Consider the following 23,059-nt stretch of genomic DNA (forward strand, 5'->3'; position numbering starts at 1 on the left):
CCCCAACCCGAGACCCAACCTAACTCGAAAAAAACCAAAATTTTCAATCCAACCCAAACCACATTTTAAACTAACCCAACTTAACCCATATAATATGGGTTAGGTAGTTCGGATTGTCGGGTTGTTCGGGTTATTCTTCCACCATAGTTCCAAAAAAACAAAACTCAATAATTTAGGATGTGTTTTGAATACATCCTCAGATAGTTAATTTAAAAAATAAGTCATTTTAAGACATTTGTACCCTCGTTGGATACTGGAACAAGTAGATCATTTCTCTTTATCAACTATAATCCTAGCTCCATAGCTTTAAATCTTCATGCTTTTGTATAATTTCGTTTGGTGGTTTCTCTTGTTTGGGCTTAACTCTAGCCCTTTTGCTTTGATTTCATGCTTCTTGTATTGAACTTCTTTATCATCAATGAAGCAAGAATGATGAAGGTGCTAAGGAGATGTTCATCTAATGAAGAATCATTTTAATTTATTTTTTAAAAAAAAAGTCATTTTAGAAAAAAGAATAAATTGTTTGACAACCACTTAAAATAAATTTTAAATTGCATTTTAAATAATTTTTACCAAAAATTTTAAATAAAAGTTAATTTTTTTGAAAAACATATTTTTTTAGCGAATCCAAACAAACATAAAGAAAAATAACTCAATTATTGATCTAAAAATATTGCAAATTTTTTTACCCCTATAAATAGGGTAATGCATATGGTCAATAGACTTTCCATCTCCATGATTATTGATGACACCTGAAATGTGCACGCTTACAACTTAACTCAAGATCTTTATTCTATTCAACGACGTAATAATTTAAGGTAGAATGGAGAATGGTATTTCATCAACTTTTGACCCCTTCTCTTGTCCTAAGTCAAACTTAACCTATCATATAGAGATATTTTCATTGTTTTATTTGCTTGATTTCATATATTTAAACGTAATAAGATATCAATGAATACAAACTAACAATAAAACGCCAACCAACTTGTTGGCTTCAAGAATATATAGAAAAGCCAAGTATGGAAACCAAAGGGTAATTCTAGATTAAAGGGACGATGATAACAAAACTTAAAATTATTTGTTTGCCCATTTGAAGATCAGAATATTTGAAGTTCTCGATGAGGATGACACGCCTTTAAGGTAGATTTTGGAAAGTTGGTAAAAATTTTCTAATTCACAGAGATCGGAGATCATCAATTGTATTTACTGATCTCCTAAAAGTATCTCAAACGACCTATATATATTATATTATGTGCTGAATTCTATTCATGTTACTAAGGGTCAATTATGACAAAACAAGAGATTGCAATTTGATTGCAACTTCTCTCGCTCAATAGATAAGAAAAAAATAGAAAAAAAACTAAAAAAAAAAGAGGTGCTTTTGGGTCTAGCTAGTTAAAGGTTGAAATGGTTAATGCCATTACTCTCTCATCATTTTTTATACACCATTTTTGTTGTTCCACATCGGTCTTCAACATACGACTCGTTCAGATCCAACAAACTGGTATTAAGAAAAACAAAACAGCAACTACAAGATAGATCGATACTAGAATGCAAACCGCAAAACAGAAACAAGATTCATAGACGGTTGAGTCATGGAACACACTCTCTTTAAGACGTTTCGAGACTCTACTCTGGTTTGTGCAAACAGAATATTGCCCCATCGTCTCCTGAATAAAACAGCCTCTGGTTGTCAATTGACTTTGCACAGAAATCAACTGGAATCAAAATCACTCAAAAATAGCACACTCTTAGAGCTCGGGAAACTTTTGTTATCACAGAGTAAGAATGAAAAGATGATTGTTTTTTGTGTGTTGGAAGAGATGAAAACCAAGGTATATATATAGTGGTAGAGGATAGGCCAACGGTTAAAAAACTATCAAAAAACTAATTAAGGAGGAAACATTATTACCGTTATCAATTAATTACCAACAGTAATGAAACGTTAATCATAATTAATAAAACGTTTCACAATTAATTAAAACATTAATCACAATTATTTCAAAACAGTAATATAAAGCGTTTTTGGAAAAACCATAGAAATTTTATTAGTAAAAATATATATGTATGGCTTACCTATTCGTTCTCAATCTTGTCATTTTCTGTTCCTCTCTTCCAAATCAATTTTCTGAAACCACAAGAGTAAGAGTTTATTTCTGTTTGAAGCAACCTTGTGTTTCTCTCGACACAACTCGTAATAATGTTCAATTTTCCTCTTTGTACATCATGCCCATGTCCCTATGATCATACTAACTACAATCATGTTAAGGCAATGTGCAGCAGTTGAGAAACTAGCGTCGGCGCTTTGAATTATGTTTAAGTTTTCATTTATACTTCGTATTATTGATGTAATTTATATTTGAACTACCTAAAACATGTACTTTTTAAATATTTCAATTAATAATAAATTCGACTTGGTATTTTTGTAGTTTTTTTCAACTTTATGTTAATTTTAATTCAATTTATAATTTTAATATTTTTTTATTAAGTTTTCATTAATTAAGATAAGTTAGAAGTAAATTAATTTTTTATTAATTTTAGTTTAATTAAAAAAAATTAAATATGATTGTACTGCAAACGTCGCATACTAGACAACACCGACACACACCACTACGTCAGCAGTGAGGTATTTGTAACGCTATTAACACATGTTCGTAGTTCTACACTTTCGACTTATTGACCATGTCGGCAAAGAGCGCGTCGGTAGTAATCTTTGTCGATGCTCTTTGTCGATGTCGGGAGAGGCTTCACTGACCCATTTTTCACAACGTCCTTACCAAAGTCAGTTTTAACGTCGGCGTAGCTTCTACCGATGCATTTTGGGATTATGCGGACGTAGAGCTGCGTAGGCATACCCCTCCTTCTTATAGTGTTGGATTTTCTTAAGATATCTCATTACTCTCTCTATTGCATTCAAGTGTTCTAGACTAGGTTTGCTGATAAACCTACATAGTAATCCTACAGCGTAAGCTATGTTTGGTTTAGTGCAATCAACATCATACCTCAAACTACCTATGATACTAGCATACTCGAATTTGTTAACACTGTCACCAGTGCTCTTGAATAATTTACACTACAACTAATAACTCTCTTTATAACCATTCATTATGGGCTATAAAAAAGATAGAAACAAAAAGAGAGGGAAACGAAAAAAACGAAAAGGTAAAATTTTAATCTTAAAAGCGCGCATTCAAATTTTTTTAAACCTATTTTTGTCTCAACACTTCGTCTTCCCATTTCTCTCCTCTCTCTCCTTTAGGAAATACTTTACTTGCATCATCGAAACCCGAAATGTCATATCACAAGACTTTTAGAATCAAGAAGACACAAAATTTTAGAATCATGAAGAAGCTTGCAAAGAAGATAAGGCAGAATAGGCCGATCACACACTGGATTCGCCTGAGAAATGACAATACAATCAGATATGACGCAAAACGTAGACACTAGCATTGCACCAAGCTAGGTTTATGAGGTTCTTTCAATTCCTAACTTCAATGTTCATTTACCTTGATTTTGTTAAGTTTCAAGCTAGAGTTCTAAGGTGCTTTTGCACCAAGCTAGGGTTCTGAAGCGTCGCACCAATTTACTTTTGTTTAATCATCCTTACACTCAAGATTGAATCACACCAATTTACTTTTCATTCACAACCCGTCTTCTTGTGCCTACCTCAAGAATTGGTTGCTTAATTGGTAAAGGTGGAGCTATCATTATAGAGTTGAGAAGGTTCACCAAGGCTAATACTCGAATACCGTCAAAGAAAAATCTCCCCAAGGTTGCCTTAGAAGATGATGAGATGGTTCAGGTGATTGTTAATTAATTTATTTTCATTTTCATGTCATGATGAACTTTCTTGAATTTCATATTGCTTATGTTGTGTGGGATTAATTTTGTGGTTTTTCTAGTTAGATATATGGGAACTTGATGTTGCCAAGGAGGCTCTTGTACATATAGTGACCAAGCTTAGAGCTAACCTTTTTTATAGAGAAGACGCTCTCTTAGTCGTTTTGTTTGTTCTGTTGTATCTTCCTCTGTCAGCTGATGGTTCAAATAGTCTTAGCTACGATGGTAGAGAAGGTAAAAGACATGGGCGTGGGCATTCATATTCAAGTGGTTATGAGGGTTTCAATGATTTGGTTGGTGATGTTTATGGAAGCTACAGAGGCTTATAGATACGTATATTAACTTTTACATGTTTGATTATAGCAATGGGGATTTTGGTTCCATCTACTTTTAGAGGTTAAAATGCCAAATAATATTTTCAAACAATTCCACCTTTGCATTTTAATTGAAGACAATTTTATTTTTTGCGTTAATAATTAGTTTGTTCTTTGTAACTGCACTATTAATTAAACATTTCGTATTCAATCAAAAATTTAATTCTTTGGTAAACTTAGATGAGTAGTAACTACAAGAATGGTGTATGTAATGTAGTGGATTTGCTATAATGAAATATTTTGATTTTACCTTTTATTCATCGTTTCTCTTCATTACATATTGTTTCATAGGTTATTACTTAGTTGCTATGGTAGCTGTTAAATGTTAATTGCTAGAAGTTTAGTAGTTTAATTTTTATTTCGTTATTATTTTTCTAGTTCGTTGAATGCAACTTGCTTGCTTGTTTAAAGTTGTCATGTCACACCCCTCCCAAACCACCTGCTAGCTTAGTTCGGAAGACAGCGTGATGTTGACAACATCGTTCATCGCAAAACAATACCTGCTGACTCTGCTGAACTCTTGATCCTGATAAACAAGCTAATCTCATACACAATTACTTTCAATGCAACATATGACAATGGAACCTAGATAACACATAATATACATTAAGTGTAGCCCTGAAATAACTAACCCACAGTCACATCGGAGTTACACCATACCAACTAAGATAGATACCATAGTTTATGCAACAACAGACAAAACTTACACAACCTATACCTAACTAAACCCTACAGAACATATACAGCAGAACATGACAGACTATAAGTACAACTCCAACCACATACTAGCAATTGTTTTGAGAGCTTCCACCAAACTAAGGCAGTCTATCAGGCACCAGGAGCTCGACCTCTACCTGAAAAGTGGGTGAAACAATTTGGAAGGTTGAGCTATAAGGCCCATTGAGTGATAATACTTTAGAACTGTAAATCAAAACTCATGATAATCTTTTAAAACTTATAAAAAGCAAAGCGTTAACTGTAAATATTTTTAGGAAACAGCTCCTTCAAACATTCAATACGTATATCTATAAATTCTAGCAAGATATTTCCTGTTTATAAACTATTTAACTAACATAACTTCATTACGTCGTGTATGGTACATCCAGTACAACCAACGTTTATTAGTTCTACGATGTAGTGCGACCCACCCAACACTCTTATCATCTTTATGGTAGTGGAGCTCACCCAGCACTCACGACAGCATCGTTATTACGGAGTACACTCAACGTCAACAATGAAACGTAACCTGTGTGCACACGGTATCCTTTAGCCTCAAGCTCAAGATCTCAGTCATGTAGTCAATGAAAATATCATAAAGCATATGAAAACATTAAAACATGTATGCTAACTTAACCTTGCATAAACTCGAGCTTACTCATCTTGTTTGTGGAAAAACCGAAAATCTTAAAATAATTCTTGCTTAAACTATGCTTTGTTTAAACAAATGTCATTTCAACTGCTTCTCAGAACTCATTAATCACGTGCTAACATGTGGATTCCATTAAGAAATATAAGCTCAAAACTCATACTCGAAAGCTAAACATAGAAATCATATATCATTTATAAACTCCTAGTCAAGCACGTTAAACATTTAGTTATAAGAAACAATTTTAAAAAAAATCATTTTCAAAACTTGTTTTTGTCACTCACAGTCTTAGATTAGTTCCCCGGTGTATAAACCCGACCTATTTCCTCTTGGCCTCAAGAAATGTAAATCTGATTCCCTGTGTATAATCTCAGACATCCCTCGAAACATAACCACTCCAAAATCGCATACACCACGACCCTTTTAACTTGTCCTAAATAGAGATCCCAACTTCACAAATACACTCTGAAATACTAAAAAAAAACAGAGATATCCTGATTTCGCGTGAAAACAATCTGCCCTGTCTTCTCTCTTAATTCATTTTGTGTAGCTCAGACTGATTAGAACACGGAGGTGGTCTGTGTTTACCATACTTCTGTCATAGTTGTCACTTTTCCAAGGTTCTCTTCTTCCTCTTCAGCCTTAATTTCACAAAACCTCACTTCTTCTTCCTTGCTCAGCTGTTGCATGTGTTTTACTTTCCCTTGAGAGGAAACGGTGGAAATGGGAAAAGAAATGATGAAGATGGAGAAATGAATAATTAAAAAAAAAAAAAAAAAACTTCTCTTTTATTTCCTTCTTTCTCTTCCTTTAATTCTTTTCTTTATTTCCTTTCTTTTTTTTTTCTTTTTAAATTTCCCTTTTTCTTAACTTAAGAAATCTTTCTTCTTCTTCTTCTTTTTTTTTTTCCAAAAGCTAAAATCCAAAATGAAATAGGAAAGACTTGAGTTACATGTCATCTCTCTTTAATTCTTGACATAACACTCTTCCCACCAAAAAAGCCTTGGCATCATGCAGATCCTGTCATGATTCTTTTTTTTTTCTCATTAGTTTTAAATGAAGATTTCATTTGATTGCTATATGATTCATCATATTTAGTTGATAAATTTGAGTTGTTCGAAAGAATTGATTGTTGTCCAGCCGACAAGATGTAGAATTTGGGCATCTTTAAATGATGACGTGCAACATATCTAAATGTTTAAATGACGAACAGAAGAAAAAGCCTTGCCAGCATAAAGCTGCTGAGCTAAAAGCAGAGTATGAAAAGGCATTGGAAAGTCAAAATGCTGAGAATGAAGATGTAAAATTTAAGCTATAAAATGTTAGATATTTTTGTTCAATTTTGGAAATGCTTATGTGCGTTATTTTGTTCAGGATGAAAAAAAGGCGGAAGAGATTAGAGAGAAGGAGGTTGAAGAAATAACTGAAGAAAAGTGAGATGAACCCGTTGGTAGGGTTTTTTGTATTAGCAAATAGCTAGAAAATAGCTTCTTTCACTGCCTGTTTACTATTGTAAATGCAAAATTGTAACTGCAGTGGGCTTCTTTCTAGGGATAGCATTCACCTCTTCTTTTTTATCATGCTTCCTTGTCTCCTCCTCTATCCTTAATCTTGTGATTAGACTTTCTAGTGAGAACTCCTTGGTTTTGTGCCTTAGAGTGTTCTTGAAATCATTCTACAGTGGAGGCAGCTTATCAATAATAAAAGCAACTTGAAATTGATCGTCAAGTGGCATACCTTCACTGATAATTTCATGTGCTATTTTCTGGATTTCATGTGATTGTGCCTCCACAGATTTGTCATTAGTCATTTGATATCTCAGGTATAGACTGACAGCGTACTTCTTCGACCTCACTTCCTCAGTATCATACTTCTTTTCCAACACGTCCCACACTTCTTTTGCAGTAGCTATGGTACTGTAATAGTCGTATAATTCATCAGTAAGTCCATTAAGAATTAAATTCTTATAGATGAAATCGGTTTATATCCACGTGGTGAGTTCCTTCATTTGTTCTTCTGTAGGATTTTTTTTTACATTCGACTTTTCAGTAGTACAAGCGACAACCACATTCTTCAACATGAGAAAAAATACCATTTTTTGTTTCCACCTTTTAAAGTGCACCCCTTCAAATCGAAATGGTTGGTTGAGATCGAAAGTCATCAAATCAGATTGGAACTGTCCGATCATCACAATAGAAAATTTCATCATCAAAATTTAGAAGTCTCTAACTGAAAAGTATCGGGTATCTCTTCTTCATCTGATCTTCTGGTTCCCAAGTTGCCTCCTCCACTCCGTGATGTCTCCATAAAATCTTTACGAGAGGAATCGCCTTATTCCTTAAAACTTGTTCTTTTCTGTCAAGGATCTAAACTGCTTCTTCATCATAACTCAAATCTTCCCTCAACTCAACTAGTTGCCTTTGCAACACATGTGATGGATCTGGTATATATTTTCTTAACGTGGACACACAAAAAACATCATGTATTCGAGCGAGTTCTACTGGCAATTATAGTCTATGAGCTGCTGGTCCAACTCGTTCTGTTATCCGGTAAGGTCCAATATATCTAGGACTCAGCTTACCCTTCCTTCCAAAATGAAGAACACCTCTCCACAGAGACAACTTTAAGAAAACTTGATCTCCAACCTGAAATTCCAAGTCTCTTCGTCGCTTATCGACATAGCTCTTCTGTCGATCTTGCGCTACTTTTAAGTTCTCTCTAATTAACTTAACATTGTTTCTTGTGATTTGCAAGAACTCAGAACCGACTAACTTTCGTTCACCTACTTCGTTCCAGCATACAGGAGTTTTGCATGGCCTGCCATACAAAGCCTCGAACGGTGTCATGCCGATACTAGACTAATAGCTGTTATTGTAAGCAAATTTCATAAGTGATAAGTGGGTATCCTAACTTCCTTTTAATTGAAGGACACATGCTCTCAACATGCCTTCTAAGGTTTGGATGATCCTCTCTGACTGACCATCTATCTGGGGATGGAAAGCTGTGCTAAACCTCAACTTTGTTCCCAGTGCTTTCTGCAAATTAGGCCAAAACTTAAAAGTAAACCTCGGATCTCTATCTGAAACTATGGATATCGGCACTCCATATTGACTTACAATCTTGTCGACGTATAAGAAAACTGATACAAAGTGGGAGAAAAAATAATGATTGTGACCTTAAAAAGTGGAAGAAGAAATATTAGATGATTAGAACATTAACAAGGGGAGAAGAAATAAGTTATTGAATCGTAGTTTGAGAATAATAAAATATTTAAGATGAAATGTATTTTAAAAAGTGAGAATGTTGTCATATTTGAAAGCAACCATTTGAAAGAAATTTGAAGAAAGAACTTAGATTTAACAAAAAAAAATGATGATTGAAAATCTAAATAAAAAATGGTGAAAAAAAAAGAGATGAAGATGTCAAAAATGGATATTGAGCGAATGATAGTTTTTGTTATTGTGTTTTTTTTAGAGAACCTATAGAAAACCAACCGGAACACAGTGTTTGAGAAAGACAAACATTTTTTATTATTAGATTAATTTTTCATTATGAATGTAAATATGATATAAAGGTTTACAAAAAAGTAAAAGAGAAAATGGAAGATGTAACATCGGAGGAAGGTGATCAATAAAGAGAGAAGAATGTATGGAGCAGTTTGAGAATAATCAAAAATTTAAAATAAAAAAAATCTTCAAAATATTTTAGAGATTAAAATTTATCATATTTACAAAATTTGAAAAGTATATGCCATAATTGCTAAAATCTATCGTCATAGTGCTACCTAATATAATTTCCCAAAGACAGATAAGTAAGCTACTTGAATACACGGTAAATTTAAGTGGCTACAATGCGTTTTATAATTTTCAAATAATTTAAAATGTTTAAAATTGATATATCGAATAGGTTTGATAGTTGGAGGATGGATCCAAACATGTTAGTCACTGCTTCAGAGTGTACAGTCTCCCACTCGCTCAAACCTACAAAGAAACAAATAATTAACTTGTGTTCATTTCATCAAATTACAACATATAATTGAATTGAAAAAAACCGTGTAATTGATAATATCAAGAAAGTAAAGAAAATATAGTGCATTAGACTATACTTCATTCTAAATCCCTTATTTGAAACATGCATAATACCAATACACAATCAAACTCATTTTTAAGCCCTAGTCCTAAACTGTAGTGAACCCAATTATGAACAAAACAACATACACACATTGATCCCCAAGCAATCATCTAAAATTCATCCTTAGAAGAAAAATCAATTATATTCAACTAATTTAAAGTAACCAACCATTTTTAAAACCTCATCTTGTGCTCGATTGAAAAGAAAGAGCTTCAATAGAAGCAAATGAAGATGAAGGGGAGAGGCCAAAGACAATTTAAAGTACCTAAACATTTTTCTAGTACTTTAGAAATTCAAATAAGAAGAGATAAAGGAAGAATACAAGAATGCAAGGAAAATATGAAGAAAAAAATGGTTATTTTATTTATACCACATAATCCCAACCAGTTCTTTATTCCCAATCGTGATATATTTACAAATATGAACAGAATGATATACCACAAAATCTTGATCAAATGTCATTTTGAACTATGCAATTAGCATAACCAAATATGGTAAAATAAATGTGTGAAAGTAATTTTAATCTCTATACTACAAAGTTTTTTCAATTATACTTTCACTTGTGAAGTTACTGTACTTGTAATAAACTTCAATGTTAATTAAATTATTAAATAATAACAATAACCTTCATGAAAAAAAATGCAATCAATAACCTTCATGAAAAAAATGCAATATATAAATTCTTCTTCAAGATTTATAGTTAAAATGTCAATAGATAACTGGAAAGTTTATTTTTAAAACTAAATAATAAATTTATAGTGAGATGAAATTTAAAAATGACTAAATTAAAAAAATTAAAAATATAGAAACTAAAATTAAATAAATTTGGGAGAATATGGAATTAGGATATAACTTAACCAAAATATATATATATACGGGGCTTTTTCAAAAATATAAAAAAGCGCCAAAATATTTACACTCTATAGAACAATTTAAAAAATGGAAAAAGCTTAGAGACTCATCGTGTAAAATACCAAAAATGTCCCGTCAATCACGCCGTCAATAAGGCGCGTTTTAGATATGGTTCAATATATCCGCGATTGTTTAAATATGGCTACAATTTATCTTTTCAATTTCATCATTTAATTTTCTTACATGATCGTTTAGATTTATGGACCAAAATCTAAATGATTTTTTTTAAAAATTTATTATGATTTTTTTAATTATTTTGGTACATGATCATTTAAATTTCTTTACACGATTGTTTAGATTTATTTACACAATCATTTACATTTTTTACATGATCGTTTACATTGGGCTACTCCAATCTAAATGATTTTTTTTCAAGATTCTTTATACACGATCTTTTAAATTTTGTTATTTTGTTGTACACAGTCTTATACCAGTCGTTCAGATTTGGTTACCCAAATATAAACGCGTAAAAAAAAAAGAAAAGAAAAAAAATGATGTAAAGAAATCGCAGCAAAAAAAAAAGAGGAAAAGTAGAAAGACGATGGAATGAAATCGAAGCAAAAAAAACGAAGAGGAAAAGAAGAAAAATGATAGAAAGATTAAACGGCATAGATAAAGAATTGAAAAATAATAAAGATAATAGAAAGAAATCGCAAAAAAGAAAAAAAAAAGAAAGAAGACGAAATAACAGGAAGAGGAAGACAAATAATGAGATGGAAAGAAAAACCTGGAATATTTAAAAAATGACTAAGTTTTTAAGTTTCCACATATATACATATAACTATTAGTTGTGTTATAAAACTAGGGGTGAGCATGGTGGACCAAAAAACCAAAACGACCGACCGAAACCGAACGAACCGATGTCGGGCGGGCAGAAAATAGAATGGGCGGTCGGGTTTCGGGTTTTCTAATTTGAAAACCGACTTTGAGTCGGTCGGTTCAAGAAAGGAGGTCGGTCGGTTTGGTAAACCGACCGAACCGACTCCCTCTTTAAAATATATATATATATATATATATATATATATATATATATATATATATATATATATTATATAATTTTGTAAATTTAGGTTTCTTTCGTCCTCATTCCTCGCGACCCATTCTTCCTCATGTTCGCAATTGTCGTCGTCCGCACGCCATCAGCCATCCCCGTCCTCGTTTTGGCAATCGTTTTTTCAATCCCCGTCCGGCCGTCGGCACACCATCAGCCGCAATCGCTGCCGTCCGCACGCCGTCTGCATGCCCAACCCGACACTCGTTCGCTCAGTCGCACGCCCAACCCGTTGCGTTAGGTATTTTTTTTTCTTTTCTTTCTAAATATATGTGTATCAATGTATGCTAGGGGTGAGAAGAAGAAGGAAAAGAAAAACCGAAAAAGAATGAAAATTTGGTTGCCTTTACCTTCATCTTCATCTTCATCTCAATCTGCTTCATTTCCAGTTTCATTTTCCCTCTTGTGGGTCAGGGATTTTCGGATGCAAATGAAGAAAAAGAATGAAAATGCTCTCTACCTGTTTGTGTTTTGTTTTCTGTGAAACTTCCAACTTGGAAATTTGATCGTAGCTATGAATATGTTTAGATTGTCCAATTGGATTCTTTGTTTCAATCACAAATGCACTCATATTAGTTCCTTATAATAGTTGCATTTTTTTTTATCTTTTCTTGCAACTACTATAAGAATGAAAATGTGAGAGCACATAACACCAATCTTTTTCTGTGCCGGTGATTATTAGGTTGTTATATGGTGGAGGATAATTTTAAGATGAAGTTGTTAGAAGAACTTGATAGAAAACAAGAAAATAAATTAGTGCGAAGCCAATTACTTAGGTTTTGTTTCTAACCATTTGGATTTTCAAAATCAAGCTTATAAACACTATTTGAGATTGGATTAAAATTTATATCGTTGATTAAGTAAGAAAATCTAACTCATTCTCTAAGTAGCTCATTATATTATACACAAACGTTTTAGTGATATTTATTGTTCATAGTTAAATTTGATAAGTTTTAGTGTTGTGACCATAAATGACTAGAAATGAGCCCTTTAGCATTTTGTAGTATTTAAATTATTGTCCTCTATATACGATTTCATGAGCTATTGTCTTAGTTGAATTTTATTTTTTTGTGAAATAATTGGAGATATGTATTGGGTTTCTTTTATTCTTCCCACACACACTAAAATGGAATAACTTTTTTTACTCTCATTATAGTTAAATCAAATGGATTCAACGGATACGGAGTTAGTGTGTGATGGGAGTTGTGAAGCTACAAAAATCGTAAGGAATGAAGATACGGATGGCAAGCATAAAACCATTGATGTTGATCTTGATTCATATGGGAGAGAAGATGTTCCAAATCCCCAAAAAATAAGGAAGAATGTCAAACAATCAATGGTTTGGGACCACTTTGAGAGGCTTAAAGGTGATCCTAATGACCCTCGTGCTAAATATAAATATTGTGGAGTTGTTTATGCATGTCATTCTAAACGTAATGGTACTGGAACTATGAAGCATCATTTAGAAAATTGCAAAAAGTACCCTTACCAAAAAAAGAGAGACCAAACTCAAATGACATTAGCTTTTAAACCTAAAGACAAAGTTGGAGATAATTCTTCACAACTTGTATGTGAATCATTTAGTTTAGAGGGTTGTCGGGATGCTTTGGTTGAGATGATAATAGTTGATGAATTGCCCTTTAAGTTTGTGGAGGGTAAGGGATTTAAGAAGTTTGTGGATAAATTAACATGTGGAAATCATACTAGATTTATTGTTCCATCTCGATTTAATGTAGCTAGAGATGTGCTTAAGTTGTATGTTAATGAGAAGAATCATTTGAGAGACATGTTTGTAAAAAATAAGTATAGAGTTTCTCTCACCAATGATTGTTGGACATCGGGACAAAATATTAATTACATGGTCCTAACAGCCCATTTCATTGATTCTGATTGGAAATTACATAAGAGAATACTTAGTTTTTCTCCAATTGAGAATCATAAAGGTGATACTATCGATAAAACCATTGAAAAGAATTTGAAGGATTGGGGCATTGAGAGGGTAATGACTTTGACGGTTGATAATGCAAGTTCGAATGACACTGCTGTTGCTTATCTTTTAAAGAGATTCAATAAAGGATTATTGTTTGGTGGGGAATTTCTGCATGTTCGTTGTTGTGCCCATATATTGAATCTTATAGTAATTGATGCTTTTAAGGAACATAATGATTGTATTGATAGGATTCGATATGCTGTGCAATTTATAAGGTCTTCTCCTGCTCGTTTTTTGAAATTTAAAAAGTGCATTGAACTTGAAAAAATTGCTTGTAAGAGTTATGTGTGTCTTGATGTTCCTACAAGATGGAACTCCACATATATGATGCTTGAAGCTGCTGTTAAGTTTGAAAAAGCTTTTGATAGATTAGAAGATGTCTCGTATAGACATGATATGTCACCGAATAAGGAAGATTGGACAAATGCTAGGATGTTAATACGATTTTTAAAAGTATTTTATGATGTCACATTAAAGATTTCGGGTTCTTTGTATACTACTTCGAACTTGGTTTTCCATCAGATTACAGTGGTTCAGAATTGTATACGTTTGAATGCGGGTAGTGCAAATGCATTGTTAGTTGGAATGGCTAATAACATGAAGGCAAAATTCGAGAAATATTGGGGAAACAATGAAAAGAATAATTTGTTGTTGTATGTTGCTATTGTGTTGGGTCCTCGAAAGAAATTAAGATTTGTATCTTTTTGTTTGAAATTTTTTTTTGATCCTGAGGTTGCTGAATCCATGGGAAATGTAGTGGAACAATGTTGTAGACGTCTCTTTCATGAGTATAGTACTACTCGAAGTGGGAGTAGACAAGGATGTAGTAGTACTAGTACAACTAGTACACAAACTGTTTCAGGCTTGGATGTTAATATTGATTTTGATTCGAATGAAAATGTGGGTGAAGATTTTGTCTACGACACGATTGTTGAGGAATTTGAAGATGATTCTACTACACCTTTCGAACAGGGATCATCGGAGATTGATATCTATTTGTTGGAAGCCAATGTTAGGACCAAAGGTGATTTTGACATACTACAGTGCTGGAAGATGAACAGTGATCGATTTGAGGTTCTTGGTCAAATGGCTAGAGATATTTTGGCTATTCCAGTTTCTACTGTAGCGTCTGAGTCGGCTTTTAGTACTAGAGGACGTGTTGTTGACTCATCACGCTGCTCATTGGCTCCTAAAACAGTGGAGGCTCTCATATGTACTCAAAATTGGCTAAATTCTGATCCAAAACATCTTCAATTTCAACATGAATTGGAAGAGGCTTCAAAATTTGAAGAAGGTATTTTCAAATCTTTACATGATATTTTTTGTAGTTGTAATGTGTAACTTTAGTGAAATCTTAAATTATTTAGTAAATTCTTCATATTGATTATGTAGGATTTCGGGTGGTTATGGAGAATGAAAAGGAGCTTGAAGACCTTCCAGATTTTGATAAGTTGTCAATTACCGATTATTAACTAATTCTGATCCAAGACTTGTAATATTTCTATTGACTAGATTATCATAGTATTTTTGTTTCATATTTTGGTTGTATTTGTGACTATTAATAGTAATGTGGTGAACTGAATTGAACTTGGATGTTTCTAACCCTATAATATTTGATATATATTTCATTTTGGTAGTCTGTTTATATTCTTATTTTTATGTTGTTTATTTTATTAATTTGTGTAATACCTATGAACTAAGCATTGAAATTAATAGAACTTGATTTTATTTTTTAATCACAATTATATGATTTTAAGACTTTATTAAAATTAAAAAGTGAAATAAAACATAATAACGTCATTCTTAGTTTTTAAAATTGTTTGTTAATAAAAAAGAAAGCAAGAAACATAGAAAAGAAAGGAGGAGAAGGATAAGAAACTGGAAAGAATGAGAGGAAAAAAAAAAGGAAAACTGACCGACCCCGACCGTCGGTTGGACCGGTCGGTTTGGTTAGAACCGGCGGTCGAGGCCGGTTTTCATACTTCCGTGCCGACTTGTAGTCGTTTCAAGGCGGTTTGGTCGGAAAACCGACCCCGACCGCCCGATGCTCACCCCTATATAAAACTATTGACTTTTGACTTGTTCGTTCCTCCGACTTCTCGTTTCGTTTTTTTGTCTCTACCAAATTTTACCAATTTCGTCCCAGTTGCGAACTGTGGGTGTCTTATAAATTCGCGCCAATATCAAATTTGTGGATTTCAAAACCCTAAACCCTTGAAATCAATTCATGCTCTGTGCTTATTCTTATCAGCGATTTAAATCAGTTTCGTTTTGTTTTCCTCCATTATCAATCAATTTCCACTCCCAATTTTCTACGATCACTTATGACGAAGACCTTCCCGAATTCTTCGATCATCTTCTTCGGCAATGCAACGGCATTCAGCATAGCAAACAAGTTCATTCCGCCACCGTTGTTACCGGCGCCTATTGTTCAGCGTTTGTTTCCGCTCGGCTTGTGTCCATCTATTCCCGTTATGGGCTTGTTTCTGATGCCCGTAAAGTGTTTGGTTCCGCGCCATTTGAATGTTTGTCGAACTTCTTGTTATGGAATTCGATTATAAGAGCAAATGTATATCATGGGTATTGCATAGAAGCGCTTCACCTTTATGGGAAAATGAGAAATTATGGGGTTTTGGGGGATGGATTTACTTTTCCTCTGGTTTTGAGGGCTTCTTCTAATTTGGGTACTTCTGACGTGTGCAAAAATCTACATTGTCATGTTGTGCAATTTGGGTTCCAAAATCATTTGCATGTGGGGAATGAGTTGATTGGGATGTATGCGAAGCTTGAACGAATGGATGACGCCAGGAAAGTGTTTGATAAAATGCGCATCAAAAGTGTAGTTTCTTGGAACACTATGGTTTCTGGTTATGCCTATAATTATGATGTTAATGGTGCTTCTAGGATGTTTCATCAGATGGAGTTGGAGGGGGTTGAGCCGAACCCAGTAACTTGGACTTCATTGCTGTCGAGCCATGCTCGGTGTGGTCATCTTGTAGAAACTATGGTATTGTTTTGCAAGATGAGGATGAAAGGTGTTGGTGCCACTGCTGAAATGCTTGCTGTGGTGTTATCTGTTTGTGCTGATTTAGCTACATTGAACAGCGGTCAGATGATTCATGGATATATGGTCAAGGGAGGTTTCAATGATTACTTGTTTGCTAAGAACGCACTTATAACCTTATATGGAAAAGGAGGAGACGTAGGAGATGCAGAGAAGTTATTTCATGAGATGAAAGTGAAAAATCTTGTGAGTTGGAACGCTCTCATATCCTCCTTCGCTGAATCTGGTGTATATGACAAAGCTTTGGAATTGCTCTCTCAGCTGGAGAAAATGGAAGCCTATCCAGAGATGAAACCAAATGTTATAACTTGGAGTTCAATCATTTGTGGATTTTCTTCCAAGGGACTAGGAGAAGAATCTTTGGAAGTTTTTCGTAAAATGCAGCTTGCAAATGTAAAGGCGAACTCAGTGACGATAGCTAGTGTTTTATCAATTTGTGCTATGCTAGCAGCTCTTAATCTTGGTAGGGAACTGCATGGTCATGTCATTAGAGCTTGGATGGATAATAACGTATTGGTTGGAAATGGATTGATTAACATGTATACAAAATGTGGAAGTTTCAAGCCAGGACTTCTGGTGTTTGAAAAACTTGAAAATCGAGATTCAATCTCATGGAATTCAATGATTGCAGGATATGGAACGCATGGACTTGGTAAAGATGCTCTTGCAACTGTTAATCATATGATTAAATCAGGATATAGACCAGATGGTGTTACCTTTATTGCTGCTCTGTCTGCTTGTAGTCATGCGGGTCTTGTTGCCGAAGGCCATTGGCTTTTCTCTCAGATGCGACAGAACTTCAAGATTGAACCTGAGATAGAGCACTATGCGTGCATGGTCGATCTTCTCGGTCGTGCTGGACTTGTGGAAGAAGCAAGTAACATAATCAAGAGCATGCCAATGGAACCCAACGCTTATATCTGGAGTTCTCTTCTCAACTCTTGCAGAATGCACAAAGATACAGATCTTGCAGAAGAAGCTGCAGCGAAAATTTCCAATCTGAATTCCAAGATAACTGGAAGTCATATGTTGCTGTCGAATATTTTTGCTGCAAGCTGTAGATGGGAGGATTCTGCAAGGGTGAGGATCTCTGCTAGGATTAAGGGCTTAAAGAAAGTTCCTGGGTGGAGCTGGATTGAGGTGAAGAAGAAGGTTTATATTTTCAAAGCAGGATACACAACTTCAGAAGGTTTAGAGAAAGTTGATGAAATTCTTCATGATTTGGCTTTTCAGATAGAAAACTATGATTCTGATGACCTTATTATTGAATAGAATGTTTAAGAATATAGCCGAATTCTTATCTTATACCAAAAAACTCTCCATTTGTGAAGCTCTTCATTGTGGTTTTTCCCTGACCTGATGTGAAGACCAAAGAAATAGAAGGGGGAAGGATCCAATTATATAGATTTATACAACAGAAATGGTGATGTCTTTTGTGAATTTGCTTGGTGCAACGATAAACCAGTAAAGCTAATAGCATGTGAGTGGGAAAATTATCAGCATTTTGTGTTGAGTTTAACTTGTCCCTACACTTCAGATCTATATTTTCGTTCGTTATTAGTCTCTATTAACCAATATTCAGGCGCCAAAATTTGTGCATATCACCAAAAGCCACATAATCAACTATAGATTCTCACCCTACTCAAGTATTGTACTTGTATTATAAAAAATGAAGTTCGATTTTTTCAAACATATTGTTAAAAAAAAAAAAAGGTTAAAAGTGTAAGTTGGAATAACTGTACAAGTTAAACGAGAGGTAAATGAATTTCCAGAAAAAGTGGTGCCCCATAGCATTGAAGTACAGAAAGGGTTCCATTCAACATCATTATGGTTAGGAAATGCATGAGCAGGCAGATGAGGTATAAGAATCCCTCTCCATGGAGTTGCGAGAATCGGTGAAAAGTAATTTTGGCATCACTTGAAAACGGCAACATTCTAGCCATGCCTGAAATGATGTAGAATAGATAAGTCGGGTAGAACAATTTTGTGAAAAAGAATAGAAAAGAAATGTATAGTATAGGAATAGGAAAGTTTCAATTCAAATGTGTAAACAGCACACATGGCGTTCAATTGATTGGAGATTTTCAAAACCAGAAGTCAACTCCAACAAAATACAAGCGTTTGACTTATCAAGGAAAACCTCTGAGAACTATATGCAGCAATTAAAAGTAAAACCTAAGATATCTAAGAGCAATAGATAATTGATCAATACAGAGAATGTTGAATGATTAATAGTAGGAGAGTTTTAACCCCCTTTTAGACAAAAAAATACTTGCATCGATACAAAATGAGGGAGGAGAAGTGAAGGGCAATCCTAAACCCCAGATAAGGGCTAACGTGATTGCGACTATAAACAGAGGACCTCCTTTTCCAACAGAACATAAGAATGTATAATGTTGGGAATGCACAAAATCTCGTATGCTGCTCAACAGAAAATTTGGACAATCATCTATGTTTTAGTGTTTATTTGCGAAAAACCACATTTCAAATCCAGCCACATAAGTTAAAAGCTATTAGGAAAATGATGGCAATGAGAAAGAAAAAAGAAAGCCAAAAAGTTCCGACGATTGAGACATACACAAAAGAAATAGGCACCATATTTAGAAGTATACCTAATGCAGAATGGGAGAAAAATAGCTAGGGCTCCCCCTTGACAAGCTCTTCAACAGAGTTCTTATATTTCCCAATCAATTCCCTATTTGAATAGAGAACCATTAATATACACATTGATGAATGAGACAATTCAAAGAGAACCAGAGGCAAGAAATGGTATTGTATCACCATACCTTCGATGACTTAATAACTGCTCATGTTCTTCTAGCTTTTTCTTCTGTCCCTCTACTGTCTGCAACCCGAAAAAAAAAACACTATCCTTACCTCTTTTTTCCACAAGAAAACATATCGTTCACCACAAACCAATAAAACAAAAGTCGCAAGGAAATAGGACATTTCATGAAGTCCTGATGAGCCTCAGCCTTCACAAAAGCAGTCCATAGGTTTAATGGTTTGCACTTGTAGTAAAGGGTTAACAGGTTACAAATGAGATGCTACTTCATCTCTCTATATCCAATGAGTATTGTACTACGCTCTACTAAAACCTTGTCTTAGAAACGATCATCACCAACATTTAGACAATAACAAAGAAAAAGTTTAACACTTGTACATCTATACTTCAGCAAATTTGATAAATCGGTTATGTCAAACACAAGAAGAACACTCAAGAACCTTAGCATACAGGAAAAATAAAACAGAGTTCCAATATACCATAGCCTTCGAGCTGAGTGATCCAGATATTGAGTTCAACAGCTGCTGGCACTTCTCAAAATGGTTATTTAGATCATTAACCTTCCAAAAGTTACAAGAACAAATTATCAGAGCAAACAAGATTATAATTAATCTTAGGGAAAAAATTTAAAAAACAATCAAAATTGATACCAATGCATCAGATTGCTGATCTCTAGTTCCATTCTCGATTGCATCCGCTAATTTCTCAACAAGCTACAACACAAAAAACATCGAAGAATGTCAACAAACACAAAATATAGTACCACAGAGAACACTCAAAATGTTGTGGGGGTTTGAACACATTACATGAAGTAGATGAAAATGGGAAGCTAGAGATTGGTGCTGATGATATTGCTGCTGCTGTTGCTGTTGTTGCTGTTGTTGCTGCTGTTGCTGTTGTTGCTGCTGTTGCTGTTGTTGCTGTTGTTGCTGTTGTTGCTGCTGTTGCTGCTGTTGCTGCTGTTGCTGCTGTTGCTGTTGTTGCTGCTGCTGTTGAAGAAGCCGCTGCTGCTGCTGTTGTTGTTGAAAATGATATTGCTGTTGCTGCTGCTGGGGGAAATGTTGGGGTTGCAATTGGTGTTGAAATTGGGGGGAGGGTTGTTGTTGGGGCTGGATTTGAGGGGAGGGTTGTTGGTGTTGAAATTGAGGGGAGAGCTGTTGCTGCTGGAATTGCTGTTGGGGTTGAATTTGGGGCTGAAATTGCTGTTGTTGGTGGTGAAATGCTTGCTGCTGCTGCTGCTGATGTTGAAGAGAAAATTGTTGCTGTTGGAGAAAGATGGATTCTTGTGAAAGATTGGAGGAATTGGTGAGATTAGGGATGTTGGGGATCATACTCCAGTTTCCTCCTCCAGGGAAATCCATATTGCTGATTTATTTGCTTTCTTCTCCTTCGTATTTCGGAATTTTAGAAATTAGGGTTCGCAAGATTGTTTTAGGATTTGGAAATTTTGTGAAGCTTGAAATTGCAAAAACGAGAAAAGAAAAAAAAGGATACATTCTATTTCTAAGGCATTAAAGATTTTAGAGACCAAATTTTAGAAAGAAGAGTTTTGAGATAAATGGACATGTAAATATCTAAATTACCCTTTAATTCAAAAGAGCTCAAAAATATTGAAATCGGGAATTAAGTCTATATGGATTGGGTTGGGTTAGGAGACATTCTCAACCCAACTCATATTTTCAAGATCAGAAACAATGTTGAACACTATCTTGCCTTGTAATTTTTAATTGACATGGTGCATCAACTCTAACTTCTTAAAAGAATTAAAACTTGAATTTTAGAAAGAAATGAAAGCTCTTCTTACAGAAATAGGAAAACCATCTACCAATAAAATATTTCAATTTTCAAATATGGAAAAAAAAATACAAGCCAATATAAAGATTACAAAAATATGAAGAAAATCCAACACTTACTAAGCCCGTTTATAGATATCTTCTATAATCAACTTGTTGATAAATTTATTAAATTATCTTGGAAAACCTTTAGTTAGGATATCAGAATATCAATCATTTGTTTGTTGTCAGAAAATAAGATATGCATACTACACCCTCCAGTCTTCTCCTTTATAAAATTCTTGACACCTTCAACATGCTTCTTCAAGTACTTTGTTAATCAACTTGACAAATTACATGGGTTTAGGCACTTCAGCATTTTACTACATTTTGAGTTTTTACTACTCCATGTAACTAAATTTCCTCCCAGAAGAGAACATTAAGCAGAAGATCTAAAAGTATTTCAAGCCTAATATGCATCACTTCAACTTGAAATTGGTCATATTTAAACAGCAAGGCATCAATGTAAACAAATTGCTTCCTTCAAACAATGAAATCTTAAAAATAAATTGCTTCAACATAAACAGCAAGGCAACCCCAACAATGTAAACAACAAGCAACCAACAATGTGAACAGAAAGATGTAAAAAGCAAATAACCCTCATTCATTATGATCTGTACATAACACCCTTTTATGTTTTTCAATTCTCAGTGTATCTTGAGGCTAATGTCAATCTTGAACTCAACAAATTGAATATCTACAACATAATTATTTGAAGGAAACCAAAACAGAAAATTTTGAGTTTAAATTTTATTCATAACAAAAACAATAAATAAATAATTTTATACCTGATTTGAGATCACCGTCGGAAGCTGACTGTAAACACCAAATGAGAAGACGAGGAGGCGGACGGCTAAGAAGAAGGAGACTGACGGCGAGGAGATGGAGGAGATGGACGGCGAAGATGAACCGCGAAGACAGGAGATGAGGGACGGAAGGCGAGAGAGGGACCGACGGCGAAGACAGGAGACGAACGACAAAGAGGTAGACCGACGGCGAGGAGAGGGAGGAGACCTGAGAAGAGGAGGAGATGCCGTGCGTGGAAGAGAAACGGAGAAGAGAGGAAACTCAGGAAGGGCACGCGCGAGGAAGAGCAACGCTTCTTAACCTTCTTATTTTTTTAAATTTTATCAAAAAATAATAAAGTATATATATATAATAATAAATAATAAAATATATAATATAAATATAATGGGTTTTTTCAAAATACAATTCCGAAAACGGAAAAAGCCCACAAGCCCACAATAAAAATTATCAAAAATGCCCCGTCAACCACGTCATCAACAATCGTTCAGTACAAGATCGTTTAGATTTGGTCATTTAGATTTAGATAACCAAATCTAAATGATTTATTTTTACAATTCTATCGTTTAATTTGGTCATACGATGGTTTTAGATTTGGTTACACGATCATTCAGATTTGGTCGTTTAGAATTGGTTATAGGATCATTTAGATTTGGTTATTCCAATCTAAACGATTCTTTTTCAAGATTCATTATACACATCTTTTAGATTTGGTTACCATAATTTAAACGAGGTAAAAAAAGAGAAGAAAAAGAAGAAAGACGATAGGAAGAAACCAGATTTTGTTACCCAAATCTAAACAACGTAAAAAAAAAAGAAGAAAAGAAAAAAGATGATGGAAAGAAATGACAACGAAAAAAAAAGAAGAGGAAAGGAAAAAAGACGATAGAAAGAAATCGGAGCGAGGAGG

The 23,059-nt window shown here is 34.2% G+C and overlaps 4 protein-coding genes across 5 annotated transcripts; 3 read left to right on the forward strand and 1 right to left on the reverse strand.

Annotated features, from left to right (window-relative positions):
* Nucleotides 1–3,640: 3,640 nt before the first annotated feature.
* On the forward strand, nucleotides 3,641–4,169 carry LOC107990890 (KH domain-containing protein HEN4-like; the record flags this gene model as incomplete). The annotated part of the gene is made up of 2 exons (XM_017044918.2): nucleotides 3,641–3,802; nucleotides 3,903–4,169. Coding segments are annotated over 2 exons (429 nt in total), but the record flags the coding sequence as incomplete, so codon positions are not given.
* A 7,503-nt stretch (nucleotides 4,170–11,672) lies between these two features.
* LOC107990896 (zinc finger BED domain-containing protein RICESLEEPER 2-like) lies at nucleotides 11,673–15,286 on the forward strand. The gene is made up of 3 exons (XM_051083057.1): nucleotides 11,673–11,915; nucleotides 12,831–14,958; nucleotides 15,057–15,286. Exons 2-3 carry the CDS (start codon nucleotides 12,840–12,842, stop codon nucleotides 15,134–15,136), a joined length of 2,199 nt encoding a protein of 732 aa, XP_050939014.1. The 5' UTR covers nucleotides 11,673–11,915; nucleotides 12,831–12,839; the 3' UTR covers nucleotides 15,137–15,286.
* A 277-nt stretch (nucleotides 15,287–15,563) lies between these two features.
* On the forward strand, nucleotides 15,564–18,257 carry LOC103490025 (putative pentatricopeptide repeat-containing protein At1g17630). The gene has a single exon (XM_008449389.3). It carries the CDS (start codon nucleotides 15,892–15,894, stop codon nucleotides 17,998–18,000), a length of 2,109 nt encoding a protein of 702 aa, XP_008447611.2. The 5' UTR covers nucleotides 15,564–15,891; the 3' UTR covers nucleotides 18,001–18,257.
* Nucleotides 18,258–18,367: 110 nt separating this feature from the next.
* On the reverse strand, nucleotides 18,368–22,460 carry LOC103490024 (mediator of RNA polymerase II transcription subunit 9). 2 transcript variants are annotated; one of them, XM_017044919.2, is made up of 7 exons: nucleotides 22,134–22,460; nucleotides 20,320–20,894; nucleotides 20,164–20,226; nucleotides 19,993–20,073; nucleotides 19,515–19,573; nucleotides 19,341–19,423; nucleotides 18,368–18,673 (listed from the first exon to the last, which is right to left on the reverse strand). In XM_017044919.2, the coding sequence occupies exons 2-6, from the start codon at nucleotides 20,872–20,874 to the stop codon at nucleotides 19,366–19,368; spliced, it is 816 nt and encodes a 271-aa protein (XP_016900408.2). In that variant the 5' UTR covers nucleotides 20,875–20,894; nucleotides 22,134–22,460; the 3' UTR covers nucleotides 18,368–18,673; nucleotides 19,341–19,365. The 2 variants fall into 2 exon arrangements, with proteins under 2 accessions (XP_016900408.2, XP_050939015.1); XM_051083058.1 differs by having other exon boundaries at nucleotides 20,320–20,900.
* Nucleotides 22,461–23,059: the final 599 nt, after the last annotated feature.

The sequence above is a fragment of the Cucumis melo genome, chromosome 4, assembly GCF_025177605.1.
Source record: "Cucumis melo cultivar AY chromosome 4, USDA_Cmelo_AY_1.0, whole genome shotgun sequence".
Lineage (NCBI taxonomy): Eukaryota > Viridiplantae > Streptophyta > Magnoliopsida > Cucurbitales > Cucurbitaceae > Cucumis > Cucumis melo.

What these genes read in the sequence shown, in the direction of transcription:
- LOC107990896 (XM_051083057.1), top strand. Translation starts at nt 12,840, where the DNA reads ATGGATTCAACGGATACGGAGTTAGTGTGTGATGGGAGTTGTGAAGCT. An exon ending in GGCTTCAAAATTTGAAGAAG is followed by an intron (nt 14,959 to 15,056) that starts GTATTTTCAAAT and finishes TTGATTATGTAG; the next exon opens with GATTTCGGGTGGTTATGGAG.
- LOC103490024 (XM_017044919.2), bottom strand. Translation starts at nt 20,874, where the DNA reads ATGGATTTCCCTGGAGGAGGAAACTGGAGTATGATCCCCAACATCCCT. An exon ending in CACTCAGCTCGAAGGCTATG is followed by an intron (nt 19,574 to 19,992) that starts GTATATTGGAAC and finishes TTCGGGTTGCAG; the next exon opens with ACAGTAGAGGGACAGAAGAA. An exon ending in CAGTTATTAAGTCATCGAAG is followed by an intron (nt 19,424 to 19,514) that starts GTATGGTGATAC and finishes CTATTCAAATAG; the next exon opens with GGAATTGATTGGGAAATATA.
- LOC103490025 (XM_008449389.3), top strand. Translation starts at nt 15,892, where the DNA reads ATGCTCTGTGCTTATTCTTATCAGCGATTTAAATCAGTTTCGTTTTGT.